A 27429-nucleotide genomic window follows, 5' to 3' on the forward strand; every position below is an offset into this window, starting at 1 on the left:
CAGAGAGAGTCTGTGGCACAGAGAATATCACAGACAGACTCTGGAGCACAGAGAATATTACAGAAAGACTCTCGTGCATTGAGAATATTACACAAAGACTCTGGAGCGCAGAGAATATTACAGAAAAACTCTGGAGTGCAGAGAATATTGCAGAAAGACTCCAGGGCACAGAGAATATTACAGAAAGACTCTGGAGCGCAGAGAATATTACAGAAAAACTGTGGAGCGCAGAGAATATTGCAGAAAGACTCCAGGGCACAGAGAATATTACAGAAAGACTGGAGCACAGAGAATATTACAGAAAGACTGTGGAGCACAGAGAATATTACAGAAAGACTCTGGAGCTCAGAGAATATTACAGAAAGACTCCGGGGCACAGAGAATATTACAGAAAGACTCTGTAGCACAGAGAATATTAAAGAAAGACTCTGGAGCACAAAGAATATTACAGAAAGACTCTGTGGCACAGAGACTATTACGGAAAGCCTGAAGCACAGAGAATTTTACAGAAAGACTGTGGAGCGCAGAGAATATTACAGAAAGACTCTGGAGCGCAGAGAATATCACAGACAGACTCCGGGGCACAGAGAATATTACAGAAAGACTGGAGCACAGAGAATATTACAGAGAGAGTCTGTGGCACAGAGAATATTACAGAAAGACTGGAGCACAGAGAATATTACAGAAAGATTCTGGAGCGCAGAGAATATTACAGAAAGACTGGAGCACAGAGAATATTACAGAAAGACTCTGGAGTGCAGAGAATATTGCAGAAAGACTCCAGGGCACAGAGAATATTACAGAAAGACTCTGGAGCGCAGAGAATATTACAGAAAAACTGTGGAGCGCAGAGAATATTACAGAAAGACTCTGGAGCATAAAGAATATTACAGAAAGACTCCGGGGCACAGAGAATATTACAGAAAGACTCTGGAGCACAAAGAATATTACAGAAAGACTCTGGAGCACAAAGAATATTACAGAAAGACTCTCTGGCACAGAGACTATTACGGAAAGCCTGAAGCACAGAGAATTTTACAGAAAGACTGTGGAGCGCAGAGAATATTACAGAAAGACTCTGGAGCGCAGAGAATATCACAGACAGACTCCAGGGCACAGAGAATATTACAGAAAGACTGGAGCACAGAGAATATTACAGAGAGAGTCTGTGGCACAGAGAATATTACAGAAAGACTGGAGCACAGAGAATATTACAGAAACTCTGGAGCACAGAGAATATTTCAGAAAGACTCTGGAGCACAGAGAATATTACAGAAAGACTCTGTGGCACAGAGAATATTACAGAAAGATTGGAGCACAGAGAATATTACAGAAAGACTCTGGAGCACAAAGAATATTACAGACAGACTCTGTGGCACAGAGACTATTACAGAAAGCCTGAAGCACAAAGAATTTTACAGAAAGACTGTGGAGCGCAGAGAATATTACAGAAAAACTCTGGAGCGCAGAGAATATCACAGACAGACTCTGGGGCACAGAGAATATTACAGAAAGACTGGAGCACAGAGAATATTACAGAGAGAGTCTGTGGCACAGAGAATATTACAGAAAGACTGGAGCACAGAGAATATTACAGAAAGACTCTGGAGCGCAGAGAATATTACAGAAAAACTCTGGGGCATAAAGAATATTACAGAAAGACTCTGGAGCACAAAGAATATTACAGAAAGACTCTGTGGCACAGAGACTTTTACAGAAAGCCTGAAGCACAGAGAATTTTACAGAAAGACTGTGGAGCGCAGAGAATATTACAGAAAAACTTTGGAGCGCAGAGAATATCACAGACAGACTCCGGGGCACAGAGAATATTACAGAAAGACTGGAGCACAGAGAATATTACAGAGAGAGTCTGTGGCACAGAGAATATTACAGAAAGACTGGAGCACAGAGAATATTACAGAAAGATTCTGGAGCACAGAGAATATTACAGAAAGACTCTGGAGCATAAAGAATTTTACAGAAAGACTGTGTGGCACAAAGAATATTACAGAAAGACTGGAGCACAGAGAATATTACAGAAACTCTGGAGCACAGAGAATATTTCAGAAAGACTCTGGAGCACAGAGAATAATACAGAAAGACTCTGTGGCACAGAGAATATTACAGAAAGATTGGAGCACAGAGAATATTACAGAAAGACTCTGGAGCACAAAGAATATTACAGACAGACTCTGTGGCACAGAGACTATTACAGAAAGCCTGAAGCACAGAGAATTTTACATAAAGACTGTGGAGCGCAGAGAATATTACAGAAAAACTCTGGAGCGCAGAGAATATCACAGACAGACTCCGGGGCACAGAGAATATTACAGAAAGACTGGAGCACAGAGAATATTACAGAGAGAGTCTGTGGCACAGAGAATATCACAGACAGACTCTGGGGCACAGAGAATATTACAGAAAGACTCTCGTGCATTGAGAATATTACACAAAGACTCTGGAGCGCAGAGAATATTACAGAAAAACTCTGGAGTGCAGAGAATATTGCAGAAAGAATCCAGGGCACAGAGAATATTACAGAAAGACTCTGGAGCGCAGAGAATATTACAGAAAAACTGTGGAGCGCAGAGAATATTGCAGAAAGACTCCAGGGCACAGAGAATATTACAGAAAGATTGGAGCACAGAGAATATTACAGAAAGACTCTGGAGCACAAAGAATATTACAGACAGACTCTGTGGCACAGAGACTATTACAGAAAGCCTGAAGCACAGAGAATTTTACACAAAGACTCTGGAGCGCAGAGAATATTACAGAAAAACTCTGGAGTGCAGAGAATATTGCAGAAAGAATCCAGGGCACAGAGAATATTACAGAAAGACTCTGGAGCGCAGAGAATATTACAGAAAAACTGTGGAGCGCAGAGAATATTGCAGAAAGACTCCAGGGCACAGAGAATATTACAGAAAGATTGGAGCACAGAGAATATTACAGAAAGACTCTGGAGCACAAAGAATATTACAGACAGACTCTGTGGCACAGAGACTATTACAGAAAGCCTGAAGCACAGAGAATTTTACAGAAAGACTCTGGAGCGCAGAGAATATTACAGAAAAACTTTGGAGCGCAGAGAATATCACAGACAGACTCCGGGGCACAGAGAATATTACAGAAAGACTGGAGCACAGAGAATATTACAGAGAGAGTCTGTGGCACAGAGAATATTACAGAAAGACTGGAGCACAGAGAATATTACAGAAAGACTCTGGAGCATAAAGAATATTACAGAAAGACTCTGTGGCACAGAGAATATTACAGAAAGACTGGAGCACAGAGAATATTACAGAAAGACTGGAGCACAGAGAATATTACAGAAAGACTCTGGAGCGCAGAGAATATTACAGAAAAACTCTGGGGCGCAGAGAATATTACAGAAAGACTCTGGAGCATAAAGAATATTACAGAAAGACTCTGGAGCGTAGAGAATATTACAGAAACACTCTGGAGTACTGAGAATATTACAGACAGGAATGAAAGTATCCCAATCTTACACCATGATGTAAATGAGCAGTATCTATTCTGTTTATATTTCATAAGATATTTTAAATAAAAATGTGATTGTAGTGATTTAAGCATTTACCTCTTCGCAATGCTAGCATTATATTTCACAGCCACACAAAGATATTTAGTGACTGAAGACACGGAAGTTCAAATCTAATTTGTTGGTGACTCGATGGGACAGAAGATCAGTTTGTTCTTCAGAGGGCATGGGCGTCCCCGAAAAAGACAGAAGACATCATAAAGGCAGAATATGATGTCATGTGTACATCTGAGCATAAAAGAAGCCATCAGAGGCTTTTGACCTTTGACAAGACCTCAAACCATAAAAGACTTATTTTAGATTAGTGTGGATGATCCTCTTATTATTTTCCAGAGCTAATCTAGCTTTGTTCATTACTTAAAAGAAAGGTTTGAAATATTGGCCACAACACAGCTCCACTTTTTATGACCCATCCCACATACCTCTGAGCCTATAGAAATTGATGCCATATAGTGGAAATATCACTTGTAGAGGTAATTACATCTGATTGTGTTTGATATTAGGTTTGTCAAAAAAACCTGACTTCCATGTGGTTATATTTATAATTAATAAATTATGATTCCTGATGCAGTGCTGTCTGAGGGCTGAGAGGTCAGTTATTTAGCTCAGGCTTGGGTCCTTTAATGCACCAAAAGTCCTCCAGATTCCTTAATAATTTTATTTACTGCATGGGCCATAGATAAACAAATAGCCGTATATTTTCCTGTTTTGTTTTAGTGGAAATGGTTTTAAATATTTCAGTCATTATCAAAGTGGAGGTTCTTGGCCCATTTCTGCTCGTAACAGACTGAAGCTTTTCGTGTTGCTGTAAACACAATAATATTCATTCTCTGTAACCCTTATCCATTTAAGGACCTACCAGGAATCACTGGGTGCAAGGTGGGAACACACAGTCACACCTACAGACACTTTTGAGTCATCATTCCAAGGTGTTTTTTGGACCGTAGAAGGAAACTGGACCACCCGGAGGAACCCCACGCAGACACAGGGAGAAAACACCACACTCCTCACAGACAGTCACCTGGAGCAGGACTCGAACCCAAAACCTCCAGGACCCTGGAGCTGTGACAGAGACACTACCTGCTGCGCCACTGTGAAATATCAGCATTTTACTTACCCTCCCAAACGTTTTCTGACCTGAGCTGATCAACTTGAAATTCATGTTCGTTTTGATAAAACCCTGGAGTTAAGATTTCAGGAAATGAATATCCAGTTTATGGCACTGTCATTAAACCCTCCATATTTTGTGTCTATGTTGAGATGATGAAAGGGAAAGTATTGATGACCACAGGTTGTATTACAGTTTTAGATTACAGTTATATAAACCACACAGAGATGGCCTCAACATTTATTGTCTTTATTGGTCATTCATTTTCATTCTGAGGTTTTAATGATGAAGTTAATGGTACAAATGTATGATGTCATAATGTCAGATGAAGGAAAGACACCACCTTGGCACTGGCAGATGATGTCATTATTTTCTAAGTAAGAAATGACATCATCAAGCAAGAGGCCGATGTAGATGTTCATTTTACCATACAAGCAAGTGTCTAAATGTTTTGGACCCTAGACAAATGGCCCATCTGCGAGGCAACATTGCTTTAAAGGCATTTCAGGAAAATTTCAAAATTTCTATCATGTCTTTATGAATGTTTAAGTCAGAATGGAGTTTTTGTGTTTGATGTTGAGTCCAGGGACTGTTATATGAGCAGAAGAATATTAAGGAGAAGACAGAGGAATGAATAAAAGAGGGAAAGAGAGGGATTATCCTGTGCGGAGGATAATGTGGACGCCGGAGTCGGTGAACACTGGGCCACTCATGTCTCCGATTTTCAGAGCAAAAGATGCTTCTTCAAAAGGCTTCTGCATCTGACCTGGAACAAAGAACAAACTCACATCAAATTAAAGTAAAGTTAACTGCAGAACAAATTTGATTTTTCACATTTCTGCATTTCTCCAGTGTTTAAGGTAGTTATTCTCAGTATATTTACATAAACAAACACACACTGGAATGCAGTTCTTCTGCCCCAAAACAAAACAGAATCACTTCACAAACACATTTACACATACATAATAGTAGCATATACCATGCTGTATGAGACTGTATGAACTGCAGGCTCTATACACTCTCTCACACACCCCGTTTCATCTCCAGGACTTTTATTGTGTTCAATTATTCTCCACAGATGTATAATGAAATATTACAGATATCCCCCTCTCCTTCTGGAGAAGAGAATGCACTGAACCTTTAGGGAACACAACTGGACTTTAACACCACTGCTGTACCTTTAAAGATACATTTACATTGCACTTTTGGTGACAATAACAGACCTCTACCATAACTTTTTTTCTGAGAGGGCATTGTGCTGTACTGTGTTCGAGTGTAATTAATTTTAAGGCAGGGGTTCCCATTTTTTAATGGCTGTGTATCACAAGACACCCACTGGAATATGTTGCTGTTGGTGTGGTAAACTCTATGGCAAATTTACTGCCTCACCATACAGCAGCACAGTCAGAGTTAAATCTTCAAAATGCAAGGGTGTGAAACATGGAAAAGATGAGCACTATCGATTTAATAAGATTAAAAGCCCTAAAGATTAGGGATACGATGGGTTAAGGCCCTAGAGACTAGAACATCTATGATTTAGAGGTCTTAAGACCAGCACTACCCAGACTAAAAGAATACAATATCTAGTAATACCAACAGTAAGAGGCCTAAAGTCTACCACTACCACAAACACAACCCTAAAGACTGGGGGTACATCAAATAAGGTCCTAAATGCTAGGACTACCAAGAGGAAAATCCCTAAACCTGGGACTATGAAGAGTAAAAGCCCTAAAAACTGAGAGTACGAACAATAAATTTTTTAATAGATTATTAACTAGGAACACTAAACCCAAACACCCTAAAGAAACTCATGTGTTCACCCAGTTCTTACGCAACTATCAACTCCTCACAAAAATCTTATGACGGAAAAAAGGAATCATTTTAGACGGGAATATGAATCGAACAATTGAGGCCTTTCATTATGCCCAATACTTTAAAGTAAAATTCATGAAAATAGGCATAACATCAAACACCAAGAGTAAAAGGACAAACACTAAAAGTGTATTTTTTTGTCAGGATATAATTAATTATGGTTTATCTGATTGAGTGTCATACGAGTCAAAGGGAAATTTGAACACTTGAATTACATCTGGATTTTCACAAAAACCTCAGACTTTTGATCTCAACATGAGTCCAGGAAGTGGATATCAAGTTTAAGATGTACTGTCAACAGATGCTCGCTATTTGATCTCTGTATTGGAAACTAGTGAAAAGAGGAAATGCAGTTTGTGTCCAAAACTTAAAGTACATTTTCATAAAACATTTCTTTACTAATGAATAATGTTAATCAGAGGTTTGTCTGTCTTTTCTGCAGCAACTCTGAAAAAGATTTACACTAATAGGATAATAATAATAACAGGACATTGCTGTAGACAATAATGTGATTTAATAAATCACAAACACCACTCTGTAACTGTCCATCACTTCAGAGAACATAGGTCTACTGCTTCAAGAACTAAAACAACAACTCTGGAGCACAGAGAATATTACAGAGAGACTCTGGAGCACTGAGAATTTTACAGAGAGACTCTGGAGCACAGAGAATACTACAGAAAGACTCTGGAGCACTGAGAATATTACAGAAAGACTCTGGAGCACAGAGACTATTATAGAAAGACTCTGGGGCACAGAGATTATTACAGAAAGACTCATGGGCACAGAGAATATTACAGAAAAACTCTGGAGCGCAGAGAATATTGCAGAAAGACTCCAGGGCACAGAGAATATTACAGAAAGACTCTGAAGCACAGAGAATATTACAGAAAAACTGTGGAGCGCAGAGAATATTGCAGAAAGACTCCAGGGCACAGAGAATTTTACAGAAAGACTGGAGCACAGAGAATATTACAGAAAGACTCTGGAGCACAAAGAATATTACAGACAGACTCTGTGGCACAGAGACTATTACAGAAAGCCTGAAGCACAGAGAATTTTACAGAAAGACTGTGGAGCGCAGAGAATATTACAGAAAAACTCTGGAGCGCAGAGAATATCACAGACAGACTCTGGGGCACAGAGAATATTACAGAAAGACTGGAGCACAGAGAATATTACAGAGAGAGTCTGTGGCACAGAGAATATCACAGACAGACTCTGGGGCACAGAGAATATTACAGAAAGACTCTCGTGCATTGAGAATATTACACAAAGACTCTGGAGCGCAGAGAATATTACAGAAAACTCTGGAGTGCAGAGAATATTGCAGAAAGACTCCAGGGCACAGAGAATATTACAGAAAGACTCTGGAGCGCAGAGAATATTACAGAAAAACTGTGGAGCGCAGAGAATATTGCAGAAAGACTCCAGGGCACAGAGAATATTACAGAAAGACTGGAGCACAGAGAATATTACAGAAAGACTCTGGAGCACAGAGAATATTACAGAAAGACTCTGGAGCTCAGAGAATATTACAGAAAGACTCCGGGGCACAGAGAATATTACAGAAAGACTCTGGAGCACAGAGAAAATTAAAGAAAGACTCTAGAGCACAAAGAATATTACAGAAAGACTCTGTGGCACAGAGACTATTACGGAAAGCCTGAAGCACAGAGAATTTTACAGAAAGACTGTGGAGCGCAGAGAATATTACAGAAAGACTCTGGAGCGCAGAGAATATCACAGACAGACTCCGGGGCACAGAGAATATTACAGAGAGAGTCTGTGGCACAGAGAATATTACAGAAAGACTGGAGCACAGAGAATATTACAGAAAGATTCTGGAGCACAGAGAATATTACAGAAAGACTCTGGAGCATAAAGAATTTTACAGAAAGACTGTGTGGCACAGAGAATATTACAGAAAGACTGGAGCACAGAGAATATTACAGAAACTCTGGAGCACAGAGAATATTTCAGAAAGACTCTGGAGCACAGAGAATAATACAGAAAGACTCTGTGGCACAGAGAATATTACAGAAAGATTGGAGCACAGAGAATATTACAGAAAGACTCTGGAGCACAAAGAATATTACAGACAGACTCTGTGGCACAGAGACTATTACAGAAAGCCTGAAGCACAAAGAATTTTACAGAAAGACTGTGGAGCGCAGAGAATATTACAGAAAAACTCTGGAGCGCAGAGAATATCACAGACAGACTCCGGGGCACAGAGAATATTACAGAAAGACTGGAGCACAGAGAATATTACAGAGAGAGTCTGTGGCACAGAGAATATCACAGACAGACTCTGGAGCACAGAGAATATTACAGAAAGACTCTCGTGCATTGAGAATATTACACAAAGACTCTGGAGCGCAGAGAATATTACAGAAAAACTCTGGAGTGCAGAGAATATTGCAGAAAGACTCCAGGGCACAGAGAATATTACAGAAAGACTCTGGAGCGCAGAGAATATTACAGAAAAACTGTGGAGCGCAGAGAATATTGCAGAAAGACTCCAGGGCACAGAGAATATTACAGAAAGACTGGAGCACAGAGAATATTACAGAAAGACTGTGGAGCACAGAGAATATTACAGAAAGACTCTGGAGCTCAGAGAATATTACAGAAAGACTCCGGGGCACAGAGAATATTACAGAAAGACTCTGTAGCACAGAGAATATTAAAGAAAGACTCTGGAGCACAAAGAATATTACAGAAAGACTCTGTGGCACAGAGACTATTACGGAAAGCCTGAAGCACAGAGAATTTTACAGAAAGACTGTGGAGCGCAGAGAATATTACAGAAAGACTCTGGAGCGCAGAGAATATCACAGACAGACTCCGGGGCACAGAGAATATTACAGAAAGACTGGAGCACAGAGAATATTACAGAGAGAGTCTGTGGCACAGAGAATATTACAGAAAGACTGGAGCACAGAGAATATTACAGAAAGATTCTGGAGCGCAGAGAATATTACAGAAAGACTGTGGAGCATAAAGAATTTTACAGAAAGACTGTGTGGCACAGAGAATATTACAGAAAGACTGGAGCACAGAGAATATTACAGAAACTCTGGAGCACAGAGAATAATACAGAAAGACTCTGTGGCACAGAGAATATTACAGAAAGATTGGAGCACAGAGAATATTACAGAAAGACTCTGGAGCACAAAGAATATTACAGACAGACTCTGTGGCACAGAGACTGTTACAGAAAGCCTGAAGCACAGAGAATTTTACAGAAAGACTGTGGAGCGCAGAGAATATTACAAAAAAACTTTGGAGCGCAGAGAATATCACAGACAGACTCCAGGGCACAGAGAATATTACAGAAAGGCTCTGGAGCACAGAGAATATTACAGAGAGAGTCTGTGGCACAGAGAATATTACAGAAAGACTGGAGCACAGAGAATATTACAGAAAGACTCTGGAGCATAAAGAATATTACAGAAAGACTCTGTGGCACAGAGAATATTACAGAAAGACTGGAGCACAGAGAATATTACAGAAAGACTGGAGCACAGAGAATATTACAGAAAGACTCTGGAGCGCAGAGAATATTACAGAAAAACTCTGGGGCGCAGAGAATATTACAGAAAGACTCTGGAGCACAGAGAATATTACAGAGAGAGTCTGTGGCACAGAGAATATCACAGACAGACTCTGGAGCACAGAGAATATTACAGAAAGACTCTCGTGCATTGAGAATATTACACAAAGACTCTGGAGCGCAGAGAATATTACAGAAAAACTCTGGAGTGCAGAGAATATTGCAGAAAGACTCCAGGGCACAGAGAATATTACAGAAAGACTCTGGAGCGCAGAGAATATTACAGAAAAACTGTGGAGCGCAGAGAATATTACAGAAAGACTCTGGAGCATAAAGAATATTACAGAAAGACTCCGGGGCACAGAGAATATTACAGAAAGACTCTGGAGCACAAAGAATATTACAGAAAGACTCTGGAGCACAAAGAATATTACAGAAAGACTCTCTGGCACAGAGACTATTACGGAAAGCCTGAAGCACAGAGAATTTTACAGAAAGACTGTGGAGCGCAGAGAATATTACAGAAAGACTCTGGAGCGCAGAGAATATCACAGACAGACTCCAGGGCACAGAGAATATTACAGAAAGACTGGAGCACAGAGAATATTACAGAGAGAGTCTGTGGCACAGAGAATATTACAGAAAGACTGGAGCACAGAGAATACTACAGAAAGACTCTGGAGCACTGAGAATATTACAGAAAGACTCTGGAGCACAGAGACTATTATAGAAAGACTCTGGGGCACAGAGATTATTACAGAAAGACTCATGGGCACAGAGAATATTACAGAAAAACTCTGGAGCGCAGAGAATATTGCAGAAAGACTCCAGGGCACAGAGAATATTACAGAAAGACTCTGAAGCACAGAGAATATTACAGAAAAACTGTGGAGCGCAGAGAATATTGCAGAAAGACTCCAGGGCACAGAGAATTTTACAGAAAGACTGGAGCACAGAGAATATTACAGAAAGACTCTGGAGCACAAAGAATATTACAGACAGACTCTGTGGCACAGAGACTATTACAGAAAGCCTGAAGCACAGAGAATTTTACAGAAAGACTGTGGAGCGCAGAGAATATTACAGAAAAACTCTGGAGCGCAGAGAATATCACAGACAGACTCTGGGGCACAGAGAATATTACAGAAAGACTGGAGCACAGAGAATATTACAGAGAGAGTCTGTGGCACAGAGAATATCACAGACAGACTCTGGGGCACAGAGAATATTACAGAAAGACTCTCGTGCATTGAGAATATTACACAAAGACTCTGGAGCGCAGAGAATATTACAGAAAACTCTGGAGTGCAGAGAATATTGCAGAAAGACTCCAGGGCACAGAGAATATTACAGAAAGACTCTGGAGCGCAGAGAATATTACAGAAAAACTGTGGAGCGCAGAGAATATTGCAGAAAGACTCCAGGGCACAGAGAATATTACAGAAAGACTGGAGCACAGAGAATATTACAGAAAGACTCTGGAGCACAGAGAATATTACAGAAAGACTCTGGAGCTCAGAGAATATTACAGAAAGACTCCGGGGCACAGAGAATATTACAGAAAGACTCTGGAGCACAGAGAAAATTAAAGAAAGACTCTAGAGCACAAAGAATATTACAGAAAGACTCTGTGGCACAGAGACTATTACGGAAAGCCTGAAGCACAGAGAATTTTACAGAAAGACTGTGGAGCGCAGAGAATATTACAGAAAGACTCTGGAGCGCAGAGAATATCACAGACAGACTCCGGGGCACAGAGAATATTACAGAGAGAGTCTGTGGCACAGAGAATATTACAGAAAGACTGGAGCACAGAGAATATTACAGAAAGATTCTGGAGCACAGAGAATATTACAGAAAGACTCTGGAGCATAAAGAATTTTACAGAAAGACTGTGTGGCACAGAGAATATTACAGAAAGACTGGAGCACAGAGAATATTACAGAAACTCTGGAGCACAGAGAATATTTCAGAAAGACTCTGGAGCACAGAGAATAATACAGAAAGACTCTGTGGCACAGAGAATATTACAGAAAGATTGGAGCACAGAGAATATTACAGAAAGACTCTGGAGCACAAAGAATATTACAGACAGACTCTGTGGCACAGAGACTATTACAGAAAGCCTGAAGCACAAAGAGTTTTACAGAAAGACTGTGGAGCGCAGAGAATATTACAGAAAAACTCTGGAGCGCAGAGAATATCACAGACAGACTCCGGGGCACAGAGAATATTACAGAAAGACTGGAGCACAGAGAATATTACAGAGAGAGTCTGTGGCACAGAGAATATCACAGACAGACTCTGGAGCACAGAGAATATTACAGAAAGACTCTCGTGCATTGAGAATATTACACAAAGACTCTGGAGCGCAGAGAATATTACAGAAAAACTCTGGAGTGCAGAGAATATTGCAGAAAGACTCCAGGGCACAGAGAATATTACAGAAAGACTCTGGAGCGCAGAGAATATTACAGAAAAACTGTGGAGCGCAGAGAATATTGCAGAAAGACTCCAGGGCACAGAGAATATTACAGAAAGACTGGAGCACAGAGAATATTACAGAAAGACTGTGGAGCACAGAGAATATTACAGAAAGACTCTGGAGCTCAGAGAATATTACAGAAAGACTCCGGGGCACAGAGAATATTACAGAAAGACTCTGTAGCACAGAGAATATTAAAGAAAGACTCTGGAGCACAAAGAATATTACAGAAAGACTCTGTGGCACAGAGACTATTACGGAAAGCCTGAAGCACAGAGAATTTTACAGAAAGACTGTGGAGCGCAGAGAATATTACAGAAAGACTCTGGAGCGCAGAGAATATCACAGACAGACTCCGGGGCACAGAGAATATTACAGAAAGACTGGAGCACAGAGAATATTACAGAGAGAGTCTGTGGCACAGAGAATATTACAGAAAGACTGGAGCACAGAGAATATTACAGAAAGATTCTGGAGCGCAGAGAATATTACAGAAAGACTGTGGAGCATAAAGAATTTTACAGAAAGACTGTGTGGCACAGAGAATATTACAGAAAGACTGGAGCACAGAGAATATTACAGAAAGACTGTGGAGCACAGAGAATATTACAGAAAGACTCTGGAGCTCAGAGAATATTACAGAAAGACTCCGGGGCACAGAGAATATTACAGAGAGACACTGGAGCATAGAGAATATTACAGAGAGACTCTGGAGCACTGAGAATATTACAGACTCTGGAGCACAGAGAATATTACAGAGAGACTCTGGAGCACTGAGAATATTACAGACTCTGGAGCACAGAGAATATTACAGAAAGACTCTGGAGCACAGATAATATTACAGAGAGACTCTGGAGCACAGAGAATATTTCAGAGAGACACTGGAGCATAGAGAATATTACAGAGAGACTCTGAAGCGCAGAGAATATTACAGAAAGACTCTGGAGCACAGAGAATATTACAGAAAGACTCTGGAGCACAGAGAATATTAAAGAGAGACACTGGAGCATAGAGAATATTACAGAAAGACTCTGGAGTAATGAGAATATTACAGAAAGACTCTGTGGCACAGAGAATATTACAGAAAGCCTGAAGCACAGAGAATTTTACAGAAAGACTGTGGAGCGCAGAGAATATTACAGAAAAACTCTGGAGCGCAGAGAATATCACAGAAAGACTCTGGAGCGCAGAAAAGATTATAGAGAGGCTTTGGAGCGCAGAGAATATTACAGAAAGACTCTGGAGCGCAGATAATATTACAGAAAGACTCTGGAGCGCATAGAATATTAGAGAGAGACTCTGGAGCACAGAGAATATTACAGAAAGACTCTGGAGCACAGATAATATTACAGAGAGACTCTGGAGCACAGAGAATATTACAGAGAGACACTGGAGCATAGAGAATATTACAGAGAGACTCTGGAGCACTGAGAATATTACAGACTCTGGAGCACAGAGAATATTACAGAGAGACTCTGGAGCACTGAGAATATTACAGACTCTGGAGCACAGAGAATATTACAGAAAGACTCTGGAGCACAGATAATATTACAGAGAGACTCTGGAGCACAGATAATATTACAGAGAGACTCTGGAGCACAGAGAATATTTCAGAGAGACACTGGAGCATAGAGAATATTACAGAGAGACTCTGAAGCGCAGAGAATATTACAGAAAGACTCTGGAGCACAGAGAATATTACAGAAAGACTCTGGAGCACAGAGAATATTAAAGAGAGACACTGGAGCATAGAGAATATTACAGAAAGACTCTGGAGCAATGAGAATATTACAGAAAGACTCTGGAGCATAAAGAATATTACAGAAAGACTCTGTGGCACAGAGAATATTACAGAAAGCCTGAAGCACAGAGAATTTTACAGAAAGACTCTGGAGCGCAGATAATATTACAGAAAGACTCTGGAGCACAGAGAATATTAGAGAGAGACTCTGGAGCACAGAGAATATTACAGAGAGACTCGGGAGCACACAGAATATTACAGAAAGACTCTCGTGCATTGAGAATATTACACAAAGACTCTGAAGCACAGAAAATATTACAGAAAGACTCTGGAGCGCAGAGAATATTACAGAGGGACTCTGGAGCACTGAGAATATTACAGACTCTGGAGCACAGAGAATATTACAGAAAGACTCTGGAGCACAGATAATATTACAGAGAGACTCTGGAGCACAGAGAATATTACAGAGAGACACTGGAGCATAGAGAATATTACAGAGAGACTCTGGAGCACTGAGAATATTACAGACTCTGGAGCACAGAGAATATTACAGAGAGACTCTGGAGCACTGAGAATATTACAGACTCTGGAGCACAGAGAATATTACAGAAAGACTCTGGAGCACAGATAATATTACAGAGAGACTCTGGAGCACAGAGAATATTTCAGAGAGACACTGGAGCATAGAGAATATTACAGAGAGACTCTGAAGCGCAGAGAATATTACAGAAAGACTCTGGAGCACAGAGAATATTACAGAAAGACTCTGGAGCACAGAGAATATTAAAGAGAGACACTGGAGCATAGAGAATATTACAGAAAGACTCTGGAGCAATGAGAATATTACAGAAAGACTCTGGAGCATAAAGAATATTACAGAAAGACTCTGTGGCACAGAGAATATTACAGAAAGCCTGAAGCACAGAGAATTTTACAGAAAGACTGTGGAGCGCAGAGAATATTACAGAAAAACTCTGGAGCGCAGAGAATATCACAGAAAGACTCTGGAGCGCAGAAAAGATTATAGAGAGGCTTTGGAGCGCAGAGAATATTACAGAAAGACTCTGGAGCGCAGATAATATTACAGAAAGACTCTGGAGCGCAGAGAATATTAGAGAGAGACTCTGGAGCACAGAGAATATTACAGAGAGACTCGGGAGCACACAGAATATTACAGAAAGACTCTCGTGCATTGAGAATATTACACAAAGACTCTGAAGCACAGAAAATATTACAGAAAGACTCTGGAGCGCAGAGAATATTACAGAAAGCCTGAAGCACAGAGAATTTTACAGAAAGACTGTGGAGCGCAGAGAATATTACAGAAAAACTCTGGAGCGCAGAGAATATCACAGAAAGACTCTGGAGCGCAGAAAAGATTATAGAGAGGCTTTGGAGCGCAGAGAATATATTACAGAAAGACTCTGGAGCGCAGATAATATTACAGAAAGACTCTGGAGCACAGAGAATATTAGAGAGAGACTCTGGAGCACAGAGAATATTACAGAGAGACTCGGGAGCACACAGAATATTACAGAAAGACTCTCGTGCATTGAGAATATTACACAAAGACTCTGAAGCACAGAAAATATTACAGAAAGACTCTGGAGCGCAGAGAATATTACAGAGGGACTCTGGAGCACTGAGAATATTACAGACTCTGGAGCACAGAGAATATTACAGAAAGACTCTGGAGCACAGATAATATTACAGAGAGACTCTGGAGCACAGAGAATATTACAGAGAGACACTGGAGCATAGAGAATATTACAGAGAGACTCTGGAGCACTGAGAATATTACAGACTCTGGAGCACAGAGAATATTACAGAGAGACTCTGGAGCACTGAGAATATTACAGACTCTGGAGCACAGAGAATATTACAGAAAGACTCTGGAGCACAGATAATATTACAGAGAGACTCTGGAGCACAGAGAATATTTCAGAGAGACACTGGAGCATAGAGAATATTACAGAGAGACTCTGAAGCGCAGAGAATATTACAGAAAGACTCTGGAGCACAGAGAATATTACAGAAAGACTCTGGAGCACAGAGAATATTAAAGAGAGACACTGGAGCATAGAGAATATTACAGAAAGACTCTGGAGCAATGAGAATATTACAGAAAGACTCTGGAGCATAAAGAATATTACAGAAAGACTCTGTGGCACAGAGAATATTACAGAAAGCCTGAAGCACAGAGAATTTTACAGAAAGACTGTGGAGCGCAGAGAATATTACAGAAAAACTCTGGAGCGCAGAGAATATCACAGAAAGACTCTGGAGCGCAGAAAAGATTATAGAGAGGCTTTGGAGCGCAGAGAATATTACAGAAAGACTCTGGAGCGCAGATAATATTACAGAAAGACTCTGGAGCGCAGAGAATATTAGAGAGAGACTCTGGAGCACAGAGAATATTACAGAGAGACTCGGGAGCACACAGAATATTACAGAAAGACTCTCGTGCATTGAGAATATTACACAAAGACTCTGAAGCACAGAAAATATTACAGAAAGACTCTGGAGCGCAGAGAATATTACAGAGGGACTCTGGAGCACTGAGAATATTACAGACTCTGGAGCACAGAGAATATTACAGAAAGACTCTGGAGCACAGATAATATTACAGAGAGACTCTGGAGCACAGAGAATATTACAGAGAGACACTGGAGCATAGAGAATATTACAGAGAGACTCTGAAGCGCAGAGAATATTACAGAGAGACTCTGGAGCACAGAGAATATTACAGAAAGACTGGAGCACAGAGAATATTACAGAGAGACTCTGGAGCACTGAGAATATTACAGACTCTGGAGCACAGAGAATATTACAGAAAGACTCTGGAGCACAGATAATATTACAGAGAGACTCTGGAGCACAGAGAATATTACAGAGAGACACTGGAGCATAGAGAATATTACAGAGAGACTCTGAAGCGCAGAGAATATTACAGAAAGACTCTGGAGCACAGAGAATATTACAGAAAGACTCTGGAGCACAGAGAATATTAAAGAGAGACACTGGAGCATAGAGAATATTACAGAAAGACTCTGGAGCAATGAGAATATTACAGAAAAACTCTGGAGCGTAGAGAATATTACAGAAACACTCTGGAGTACTGAGAATATTACAGACAGGAATGAAAGTATCCCAATCTTACACCATGATGTAAATGAGCAGTATCTATTCTGTTTATATTTCATAAGATATTTTAAATAAAAATGTGATTGTAGTGATTTAAGCATTTACCTCTTCGCAATGCTAGCATTATATTTCACAGCCACACAAAGATATTTAGTGACTGAAGACACGGAAGTTCAAATCTAATTTGTTGGTGACTCGATGGGACAGAAGATCAGTTTGTTCTTCAGAGGGCATGGGCGTCCCCGAAAAAGACAGAAGACATCATAAAGGCAGAATATGATGTCATGTGTACATCTGAGCATAAAAGAAGCCATCAGAGGCTTTTGACCTTTGACAAGACCTCAAACCATAAAAGACTTATTTTAGATTAGTGTGGATGATCCTCTTATTATTTTCCAGAGCTAATCTAGCTTTGTTCATTACTTAAAAGAAAGGTTTGAAATATTGGCCACAACACAGCTCCACTTTTTATGACCCATCCCACATACCTCTGAGCCTATAGAAATTGATGCCATATAGTGGAAATATCACTTGTAGAGGTAATTACATCTGATTGTGTTTGATATTAGGTTTGTCAAAAAAACCTGACTTCCATGTGGTTATATTTATAATTAATAAATTATGATTCCTGATGCAGTGCTGTCTGAGGGCTGAGAGGTCAGTTATTTAGCTCAGGCTTGGGTCCTTTAATGCACCAAAAGTCCTCCAGATTCCTTAATAATTTTATTTACTGCATGGGCCATAGATAAACAAATAGCCGTATATTTTCCTGTTTTGTTTTAGTGGAAATGGTTTTAAATATTTCAGTCATTATCAAAGTGGAGGTTCTTGGCCCATTTCTGCTCGTAACAGACTGAAGCTTTTCGTGTTGCTGTAAACACAATAATATTCATTCTCTGTAACCCTTATCCATTTAAGGACCTACCAGGAATCACTGGGTGCAAGGTGGGAACACACAGTCACACCTACAGACACTTTTGAGTCATCATTCCAAGGTGTTTTTTGGACCGTAGAAGGAAACTGGACCACCCGGAGGAACCCCACGCAGACACAGGGAGAAAACACCACACTCCTCACAGACAGTCACCTGGAGCAGGACTCGAACCCAAAACCTCCAGGACCCTGGAGCTGTGACAGAGACACTACCTGCTGCGCCACTGTGAAATATCAGCATTTTACTTACCCTCCCAAACGTTTTCTGACCTGAGCTGATCAACTTGAAATTCATGTTCGTTTTGATAAAACCCTGGAGTTAAGATTTCAGGAAATGAATATCCAGTTTATGGCACTGTCATTAAACCCTCCATATTTTGTGTCTATGTTGAGATGATGAAAGGGAAAGTATTGATGACCACAGGTTGTATTACGGTTTTAGATTACAGTTATATAAACCACACAGAGATGGCTTCAACATTTATTGTCTTTATTGGTCATTCATTTTCATTCTGAGGTTTTAATGATGAAGTTAATGGTACAAATGAATGATGTCATAATGTCAGATGAAGGAAAGACACCACCTTGGCACTGGCAGATGATGTCATTATTTTCTAAGTAAGAAATGACATCATCAAGCAAGAGGCCGATGTAGATGTTCATTTTACCATACAAGCAAGTGTCTAAATGTTTTGGACCCTAGACAAATGGCCCATCTGCGAGGCAACATTGCTTTAAAGGCATTTCAGGAAAATTTCAAAATTTCTATCATGTCTTTATGAATGTTTAAGTCAGAATGGAGTTTTTGTGTTTGATGTTGAGTCCAGGGACTGTTATATGAGCAGAAGAATATTAAGGAGAAGACAGAGGAATGAATAAAAGAGGGAAAGAGAGGGATTATCCTGTGCGGAGGATAATGTGGACGCCGGAGTCGGTGAACACTGGGCCACTCATGTCTCCGATTTTCAGAGCAAAAGATGCTTCTTCAAAAGGCTTCTGCATCTGACCTGGAACAAAGAACAAACTCACATCAAATTAAAGTAAAGTTAACTGCAGAACAAATTTGACTTTTCACATTTCTGCATTTCTCCAGTGTTTAAGGTAGTTATTCTCAGTATATTTATATAAACAAACACACACTGGAATGCAGTTCTTCAGCCCCAAAACAAAACAGAATCACTTCACAAACACATTTACACATACATAATAGTAGCATATACCATGCTGTATGAGACTGTATGAACTGCAGGCTCTATACACTCTCTCACACACCCCGTTTCATCTCCAGGACTTTTATTGTGTTCAATTATTCTCCACAGATGTATAATGAAATATTACAGATATCCCCCTCTCCTTCTGGAGAAGAGAATGCACTGAACCTTTAGGGAACACAACTGGACTTTAACACCACTGCTGTACCTTTAAAGATACATTTACATTGCACTTTTGGTGACAATAACAGACCTCTACCATAACTTTTTTTCTGAGAGGGCATTGTGCTGTACTGTGTTGGAGTGTAATTAATTTTAAGGCAGGGGTTCCCATTTTTTAATGGCTGTGTATCACAAGACACCCACTGGAATATTTTGCTGTTGGTGTGGTAAACTCTATGGCAAATTTACTGCCTCACCATACAGCAGCACAGTCAGAGAATATCTTCAAAATGCAAGGGTGTGAAACATGGAGCGGTCTCTGGGTTTGGTTGCTCTTTGGAGTAGCTCTCATTGCTGAAAATCAGTGTGAGCTGATGAAATCTTAGTGAGTACATGTTTGTTTTGCAGGAAAGCACCCTGAATCTGCAGATGGAAAAACAGCAGTGTCTTAAAGTCACTGCAGCAGGTTCAGGGATCTGTCTTTATTGTAGAGCGCCGTATCTTACTGTAGACTACTCCACTGTAGAGCGCCATATCTTACTGTAGACTACTCCACTGTAGAGCGCCGTATCTTACTGTAGACTGCTCCACTGTAGCGCGCCATATCTTACTTTAGACTACTCCACTGTAGAGTGCTCTAATGCACTGTAGGGAGCTTAATCCCAAAAAGAAACACCTATATAAACAATGGTGATACAATTTACTGTGGGGCAGGGGGAAACATTGCTCTTAACTTAAATCTAGTGTCTAAAATTGGATCACTTTTTTTTTTTTTTTTTTTTTAATAAATATAGAGGTGCTGGTCATAAAATTAGAATATCACGAATAATTGATTTATTTCAATAATTCCATTCAAAAAGTGAAACTTGTATATTATATTCATTCATTATACACAAGCTGATATATTTCAAGCGTTTCTTTCTGTTAATTTGATGATTATAAGTGACAACTAATGAAAACCCCAAATTCAGTATCTCAGAAAATAAGAATTAGGTTCAATATTGAAAACACCTGGTGCCACACTCTAATATTCTAATTTTATGACCAGCACCTGTATGGGTGTCTCCTTAATTTTGGACTTGAAGAATAGTATACAGTACAGTAATGAAATGCAGGGTGTTGTGGTATTTTACAGAGAACTGTAGCATGCGTTTTACCTCTGCCGAACATGCCGAGGTCTCCTCCATTACGTGCTGAGCTGCAGTCACTGAACCGAGACGCCAACGTCTCAAAATCCTCCTCACCTGACTTTATTTGTTCTATATACTCTGTACAAACACACACATACACACACAGTTGAATCACAGCATTTCAAACCTGTTGATCACCTGTGTCTTTTATGCTCTAGAGCTGCCTCCTATCTCCTAAAGCTGTGGTAGCATTTAGACACCTGTAGTAGTCTTTTGGCTCTTTTCCACTGCATAAAACTACAAGACTCTACTCGATTCGGCACAGCTCTTTTGCTTTTCCACTGGCCAAATCTGGTCCCTGGAACTGTGTAGGTTTTCAGTCCCAGCTCCCTCTGTACAGAGTAGTTACTAAATGGTGAGGTGTAAACTCTGCAGAGCACTGATTGGCCAGAGCCATGTCAATTACAACGAAATACAGAGCTAATTCAAATCCAGCACAAACTCTCTTCTTCTCACAGTGGCATCTTGTAACTTTATCTTCAGGTGATTTGAAGAGGTTTATATGCTCCATAGTTCGGTGGCTGACGAAAATTTCCAGTGAACGCTGAACGTGCAACCAGTAACTGATCTGTGAGAACTGAGCGTGGAGCCATGTTCAGCCCAAAAAATAAAAACAACATGCGAATACATGAGTAAACGATGAGTAAACAGCGCCTAATTTTCCGCTGCCGTTGTTGTAGTTTTTGAAAAGCCAGCGATTCCTGTTAAAGACAGGGTTTTGCAATGTCACCGGGGGAGTCTGCCAGTGGAAAACGACAAGCCAAGTCATGCAGAGTCGATTCGATTAGAGCCAGACCCTTGCAGTGGAAAATCGACATTTGTGGTTCCTTCACTGGCCTAAACTGAGCAGAAACGCTGCCCTCTAGAGGTGTACAGAGTACAGGCACCCCACCCTTACTCTGAATGAGTTGCAGAGCCTCTTCTTTGCTGCGTGTGATGTTCTCCTCTCTCCAGGATGAAGGTCTGCGCGACTGATTGTGTTTGACCAGCAGGTGAGAGCAGCGGACTTTATCCACAGCCCCCGAGCCGGCCTCACCTGTCGGACGCTCCCATTGACTCGCATTCGTGATGTGGTTAAAGTAGTAAACCCTACCTGAAAATGAGAGAGAGAGAGAATGTTAAGGGTGGTGTGTACTTCTGTAAAGGTCCACATAAAACATCTCTTCATACGCAGTCTTTCAGACAGGTGTCAGATAAGCACTAGGGGGCACTGGTTAACTCTGTCAGAGCTAGCTGTCCTAGCTTTGTTCAAGTTATGTTTGAGTCTCCTGACCCTGGCTACCAGATCAGCGCCAGTCAGCGTTTACTGAGGCACAGCTCTGCAGATCTGCAGGACACAGCTGAGATTCTGGAAGTGTGCACGTCAGCGTGTCCACAAGCTGTGACGGGCTACAATTAACCACGATTCCCTTGTGTAGTGCGTGGAACAAAGGGTTATGTTGATCCATACAGAAAATATAACCATATAACAAATCAATAGCACCATCAACACGTTCAAACAAACAGCTTCAGTGGAAGATAATGGATATTAAAAAAAAAACAACAGCAATAATGTTTGTTTTTGCTGAATGTTGAATATCTATACATTTATTCAATTTACATATTTTATTAAACGCTAAAAGGTTTGGCAAAATGGAGATTAATAAGTATGGATCATGAAAACAGATTGAAATAGGGTAAAAAAAAAAGTCAAAATAAAATGACAAAATGTTAGATTTAAAGACTAAGCAAAAACTTAATTGAAATGAATTAATTAGTAATTAACAAATCATGAAATGAGCAGAGCAAGGTGTCTTCAACCTGAACTGGTTATCAGAACGATTAATTGAGAACAAACATCAGCGCTAACTTCACTATCTGAATTTCCCACTGTCCCCTTCCACCTTAAATGCTGCAGCTAGTCTCTGGCGCCAGAGCGACACTGCAGCGCTATTTAAGGTGGAAGGGAGAATTCCAATATTAAGCTAACTCTGCTTTTTCTGCGCCTAGTTTATATTTGCGCATATTCTTGTAGCTCAGACTTTCAGCAGAAACTCCACAAACCTCAAAGAGCACTGAACTCAGCGACATGAGGATTTTAGAGCCATTAAAAGAGTAAAACGTAGATAGAACTGCAGCTGGAGCTGAACGGAGCGCGGCGCTAATTCTCCGCAGTTCGTTACACCCCTCTCTCTGGGACATTTCTGCCCATTTCTTAGAGTTTTTAAACGCTGGTTTTTACCCGAACTGCGGCTCATCCGCTTCTCCCACCCGGCTGGTAACTTATCATCATCACACATTTTCACACAAATACAAAATTATAAAATGAACACCGCAGAGTAAGCTTTAGCCGCACAGCGCTAAATTCATACGATACTGCCACTCTCTGCAGGTCCCCCTCTCCGCCGCAAGGGGGCGATAAAATATTGGCTCACTGCATGTCCCGCTCTCTGCCGCCAGGGGACGATAAAACAGTGGCTCTCTTCCGGTCCTGCTCTCAGCCGTCAAGGGGTGCTACATTGTTAATGTTAACAAGATATATGAAATATGCGTGATTTTAAAAAATGGATAAAAGAAAATTACTCTTACAGTAGAAGTTTTTTAAACATCGGTGCGCTGTTTTATTTGCAATCAGAGAAATACACAAAGAATAAATTAAATTAAATAATCCAAAATAAAAAATATACATTGACATGTTAGTAAACATTGAAAGACAAACAGAAATAATTGATAATTTAATGAATAAAAAGATTGAGCTAAACAGATTTAAACAACAAAAGCTGTTTTTTTTAGTGAATATAAAACGATGCTACGTGTAAATAATAATAATAAAAATGATATTTTTTATAAATAAAACGAACAAATAAATAAATGTACTCTTTAGAAAAAAACACGTCAGGTTATTAAAGGTCATGTATAAAATTCTAATGAAAACGATTAAAATAAGAAGTTTTTCTATTTTATTTTCTTTGAACTTTTATAATACTTCCGGTAGAGACCTCACAATGTTGACATAGAGTCCCACCCTATTTTGCGCAGATCTCTAATTTAATTGGTCGCTTAATGAAATCAGTCAGGTTTCCTTGATTCTGATTGGCTGATGTTTGTGTCGTGCAGCTGATCTGCGTTGGTCGTGTTGCTGATTCTCGGGGCGAAGTGGCTGATTTTGGTAAAGTTGTATTTCATTAAGATTTATTTTTAAAACATGTTTACGCAGAGATTTATGTCCGAATTAACCCTGCTTTACGGAGCCGAGCTTAACGCGCACGTGAGCCTGTGGTCTCATGCCCACCGGCCTGCGTGTGTTAGAGGAGAGTGAAGACCCCCATCACTGCGCTGTGGAACAGGGGAACCGTGTTCTCTGGAGAGATGGAGCTCCGTCCAGGTCTTTTAAGATGACTTAGAGTGGTGTGTGTGATCGGAACTAGTCACAAACACCGGTCCCTGACCCTCACTCGTGGTTTTCTGAAGGCGGAACACCATCAGATGCTTACAGCAATGTTCCACCATGTGGTGTTAAACCTTCCCAGAGTAGAGACTGCTCCTCTACTCTTTCCGTAGAGCCTCGGTCCTCCTGTGTGCGGTACACGGTTTAGTACTGTGTTCATATCTCCTCACATTGTTCTAACGTGTGTGTGTGTTATTTGTGTATTATGTGTGTTGTTTAAATGTGCATGTGTGTGTGAGTTATGTTGGTAAATGAATGTTTGTGTGTGTGTGTGTGTGTGTGTGTGTTACAGGTTTAAGGTGCGGAGATGATCGAGGTGGTGTGTAACGACCGACTGGGCAAAAAAGTCAGGGTCAAGTGCAAGTATCCTTTAAAAAACATACTCCACACACACTTCAGAGTAGTCACTTTTTAAAGCCCCCTGCCTGGCAATGTCCAGTGATTCGTTTTTATAAGTGTGTGTGTGTGTGTGTGTGTGTGGGTGGGTGTCTTACCCAGACAGTGTCTATATGTACATTACACCACTGATCCAAAAGTGTGTGTGTGTATCTGTGTCTGTGTGGACCTTAATCGTGTGCGTGTTCAGCTCTGAGGACACAATAGGAGACCTGAAGAAGCTGATAGCAGCTCAGACTGGAACACGATGGGACAAAATTGTCCTCAAGAAATGGTGAGTTTTAATTTTCAGTCATTATTATTATAGGTAGTAGAGTATGTGGTTGTGTGTTCATTAAAGGTCTTAGATGTGAAACACCTCACTGAATATCCATGTTGCTCACTCACTCAAATTCTCACTCACCCTCTTAATCATTCACTCACTCTCTCACAAACTCATTTAGGAGCTGCTTCACAAGGGGGTGCTGTTCACTGTTTCACCTCCACGACATTACACTTTTTTAACATATTTCCCATTTTAGTTTTTTCCTTTACTGCTATCTTACTGAATCAATCTCTCTCTCTCTCTCTCTCTCTCTCTCTCTCTGTGTTCCTCTGGACAGGTACACCATATTCAAGGACCATGTAACACTTGGAGACTGTATCCTTCCTGACTGTGAACTCAAACCCATCCACACAGATCAGTTTATTTTTAAAAATAGATTTTCCTCTCTCTGTTTTTAAAATATCTCCAAAATCTGTGTGATGTCAGCTTTTCTGAAAATAATACCTTCACTGATGTCCACACGAGAACAGAGACAACGATTCTCGTGTGTAAAAATAAACACGTCCGTGTGGATGGGGTCTCCATTTTAAACCAGTGCTTTTTAACTTGTGTCCAATGGCTCAGTTCATTGACCAATAAAATGGGGTTCAGCTGCACATGAGCCTACACTCATAAAGGCTAATGCCAAGTGTCAGCCAGAGTGGTATAAATCTCCCCAGTGGAGCAGTGTTCTCTGGAGTGATGGAGCTACATCCAAGTTTGGGATGATTTGGGAACCAGAGTTAATTCTACAACATCAGACCCTCACCAGTGATTGTGTGGCTGAATTCCATCAGACGCTCCCAGCAATCTAATAAATCTGAATAAAACCTTCCCAGGACAGTCATTGTCCTTAATTTCTGATGATCAGATGAGATCCATGATGGGATGAACCTGGAACTTTACTACCAGTAGAGGGCGGCAATCACACACACACTTTACCAAATACACAAGCATTGTTCATTAGAGCAGGAATTAATCAGTATGTTTTTGTTAATTCGAAGTTTGTTTTGATATTTGGAAATAAAAATATTTATGTACATTAATCCTTTGCATTTGTTCACTTAAGCACTAATAAAATAAACATGAATCTCCTCAGTTTCCTTCAGCATTTCCCATGATTCAGTGTGTGAGTGGTAAATATGGGGATGGTGAGTATGTTGCTCAGTCCCATTTCTTATTTCCCCTCTCCCCCTTGCTGAGTGTCCTCCTGCCTCTTGGAGCTGAGTTACGGGGCGTAATGTTAAAATCTCCCCCTACGACACCGGACGACCCTTCAGGATCCTGATACGTCATCCGAACACAAATTAAACAGAGCTGCACTTCATTCCCAGGCGACTAACGCCGTCCTGCATCAATCTGCAGTGATATCAGAGGAGCTGTTGGACTTTAGTTACATTTAGGGCCTCATTCTCCTTCAGAAGGGTTCCACGATCAGATATTACCACCCTCTCTTCACTCTTCTGGGATATGGAGCTCATTTCAGATTCTCATTCTGCAGATTTCTGTTCAAACTTCCAGTTCCACCTTAAATGACTGTAACTGCTTCACAATTTAAGGTTGAACTGTAAATTTAGAGCTAACTCCCGAGACATCAGCTGCTCCTCGTGCTGTTTTCTGCTCATTCTGAAGTAAAGGCCATAATCCACTGAGACTACATTAAATTCAGATAATACACTCAAGATCATAGAGTTTATATATCATAGAGTTTCATAGGGTTTCTTTGGGCGCTGCACCGCGTCTCGCTGGAGATTCACAAGGCGCCATACCTTCAGTTTAGAGCAGGGGTGTCAAACCAAATCCACGGAGGGCCGTGTGGGTGCAGGTTTTCTTTCCAACCATGCAGAAGCCACACCTCATTCCACCTGTTTTTAATCATTGGATATAATCAATAGATCTTGACTTTCAGTAGTGTGGGGCTTTTGCGTGGTTGAAAAGAACACCTGCACCCACACGGCCCTCCTCGTGTATTTGGTTTCACACCCCTGGATTAGAGTGTGACTGAAAAATCTGTTTGAAGAGCCATGTCGCCCTCACACTTCAGCCCACCCCTCTACCCCAATGAGGACTGAGACTCCCCACCCCTAGGGGGAATGGAGAGGTGGGGCTAAGTGGTAGGGGCAAGTAGGGAAATGAGTCACCTCTGTTTGTTAATTATAAAAGGGCATTTTCCTACTGCTGAAACTGAAACTCCTATTTAGGGTATGATTATATTTATTCACTAAAGTAGTTTAACTGCTCTGAGCTGCAAAGGTAGGTGAAATGTCTGAATGATTAACAGGGACATCACATAGCAACTTAAATAGAAGTAAACTACCGGCTCTATTGAGAACTT

General features: G+C 40.6%; 2 protein-coding genes across 6 annotated transcripts; one reads left to right on the forward strand and one right to left on the reverse strand.

Annotated features, from left to right (window-relative positions):
* Nucleotides 1–18882: 18882 nt before the first annotated feature.
* pin1 (peptidylprolyl cis/trans isomerase, NIMA-interacting 1) lies at nucleotides 18883–23359 on the reverse strand. Its single transcript, XM_066659675.1, has 4 exons — nucleotides 23189–23359; nucleotides 21866–22060; nucleotides 20935–21045; nucleotides 18883–19411 (listed from the first exon to the last, which is right to left on the reverse strand). Exons 1-4 carry the CDS (start codon nucleotides 23244–23246, stop codon nucleotides 19302–19304), a joined length of 474 nt encoding a protein of 157 aa, XP_066515772.1. The 5' UTR covers nucleotides 23247–23359; the 3' UTR covers nucleotides 18883–19301.
* Nucleotides 23360–23966: 607 nt separating this feature from the next.
* Nucleotides 23967–26185, forward strand: ubl5 (ubiquitin like 5). Of its 5 annotated transcripts, none has more exons than XM_066659677.1 (5): nucleotides 23967–24115; nucleotides 24687–24757; nucleotides 24981–25064; nucleotides 25393–25430; nucleotides 25966–26184. In XM_066659677.1, the coding sequence occupies exons 2-5, from the start codon at nucleotides 24702–24704 to the stop codon at nucleotides 26007–26009; spliced, it is 222 nt and encodes a 73-aa protein (XP_066515774.1). In that variant the 5' UTR covers nucleotides 23967–24115; nucleotides 24687–24701; the 3' UTR covers nucleotides 26010–26184. The 5 variants fall into 5 exon arrangements, with proteins under 5 accessions (XP_066515774.1, XP_066515776.1, XP_066515777.1 ...); XM_066659679.1 differs by lacking the exon at nucleotides 23967–24115 and adding an exon at nucleotides 24274–24577 and having other exon boundaries at nucleotides 25966–26185; XM_066659680.1 differs by lacking the exon at nucleotides 23967–24115 and adding an exon at nucleotides 24274–24536 and having other exon boundaries at nucleotides 25966–26185.
* Nucleotides 26186–27429: the final 1244 nt, after the last annotated feature.

This window comes from Hoplias malabaricus, chromosome 2 (assembly GCF_029633855.1).
Source record: "Hoplias malabaricus isolate fHopMal1 chromosome 2, fHopMal1.hap1, whole genome shotgun sequence".
NCBI lineage: Eukaryota > Metazoa > Chordata > Actinopteri > Characiformes > Erythrinidae > Hoplias > Hoplias malabaricus.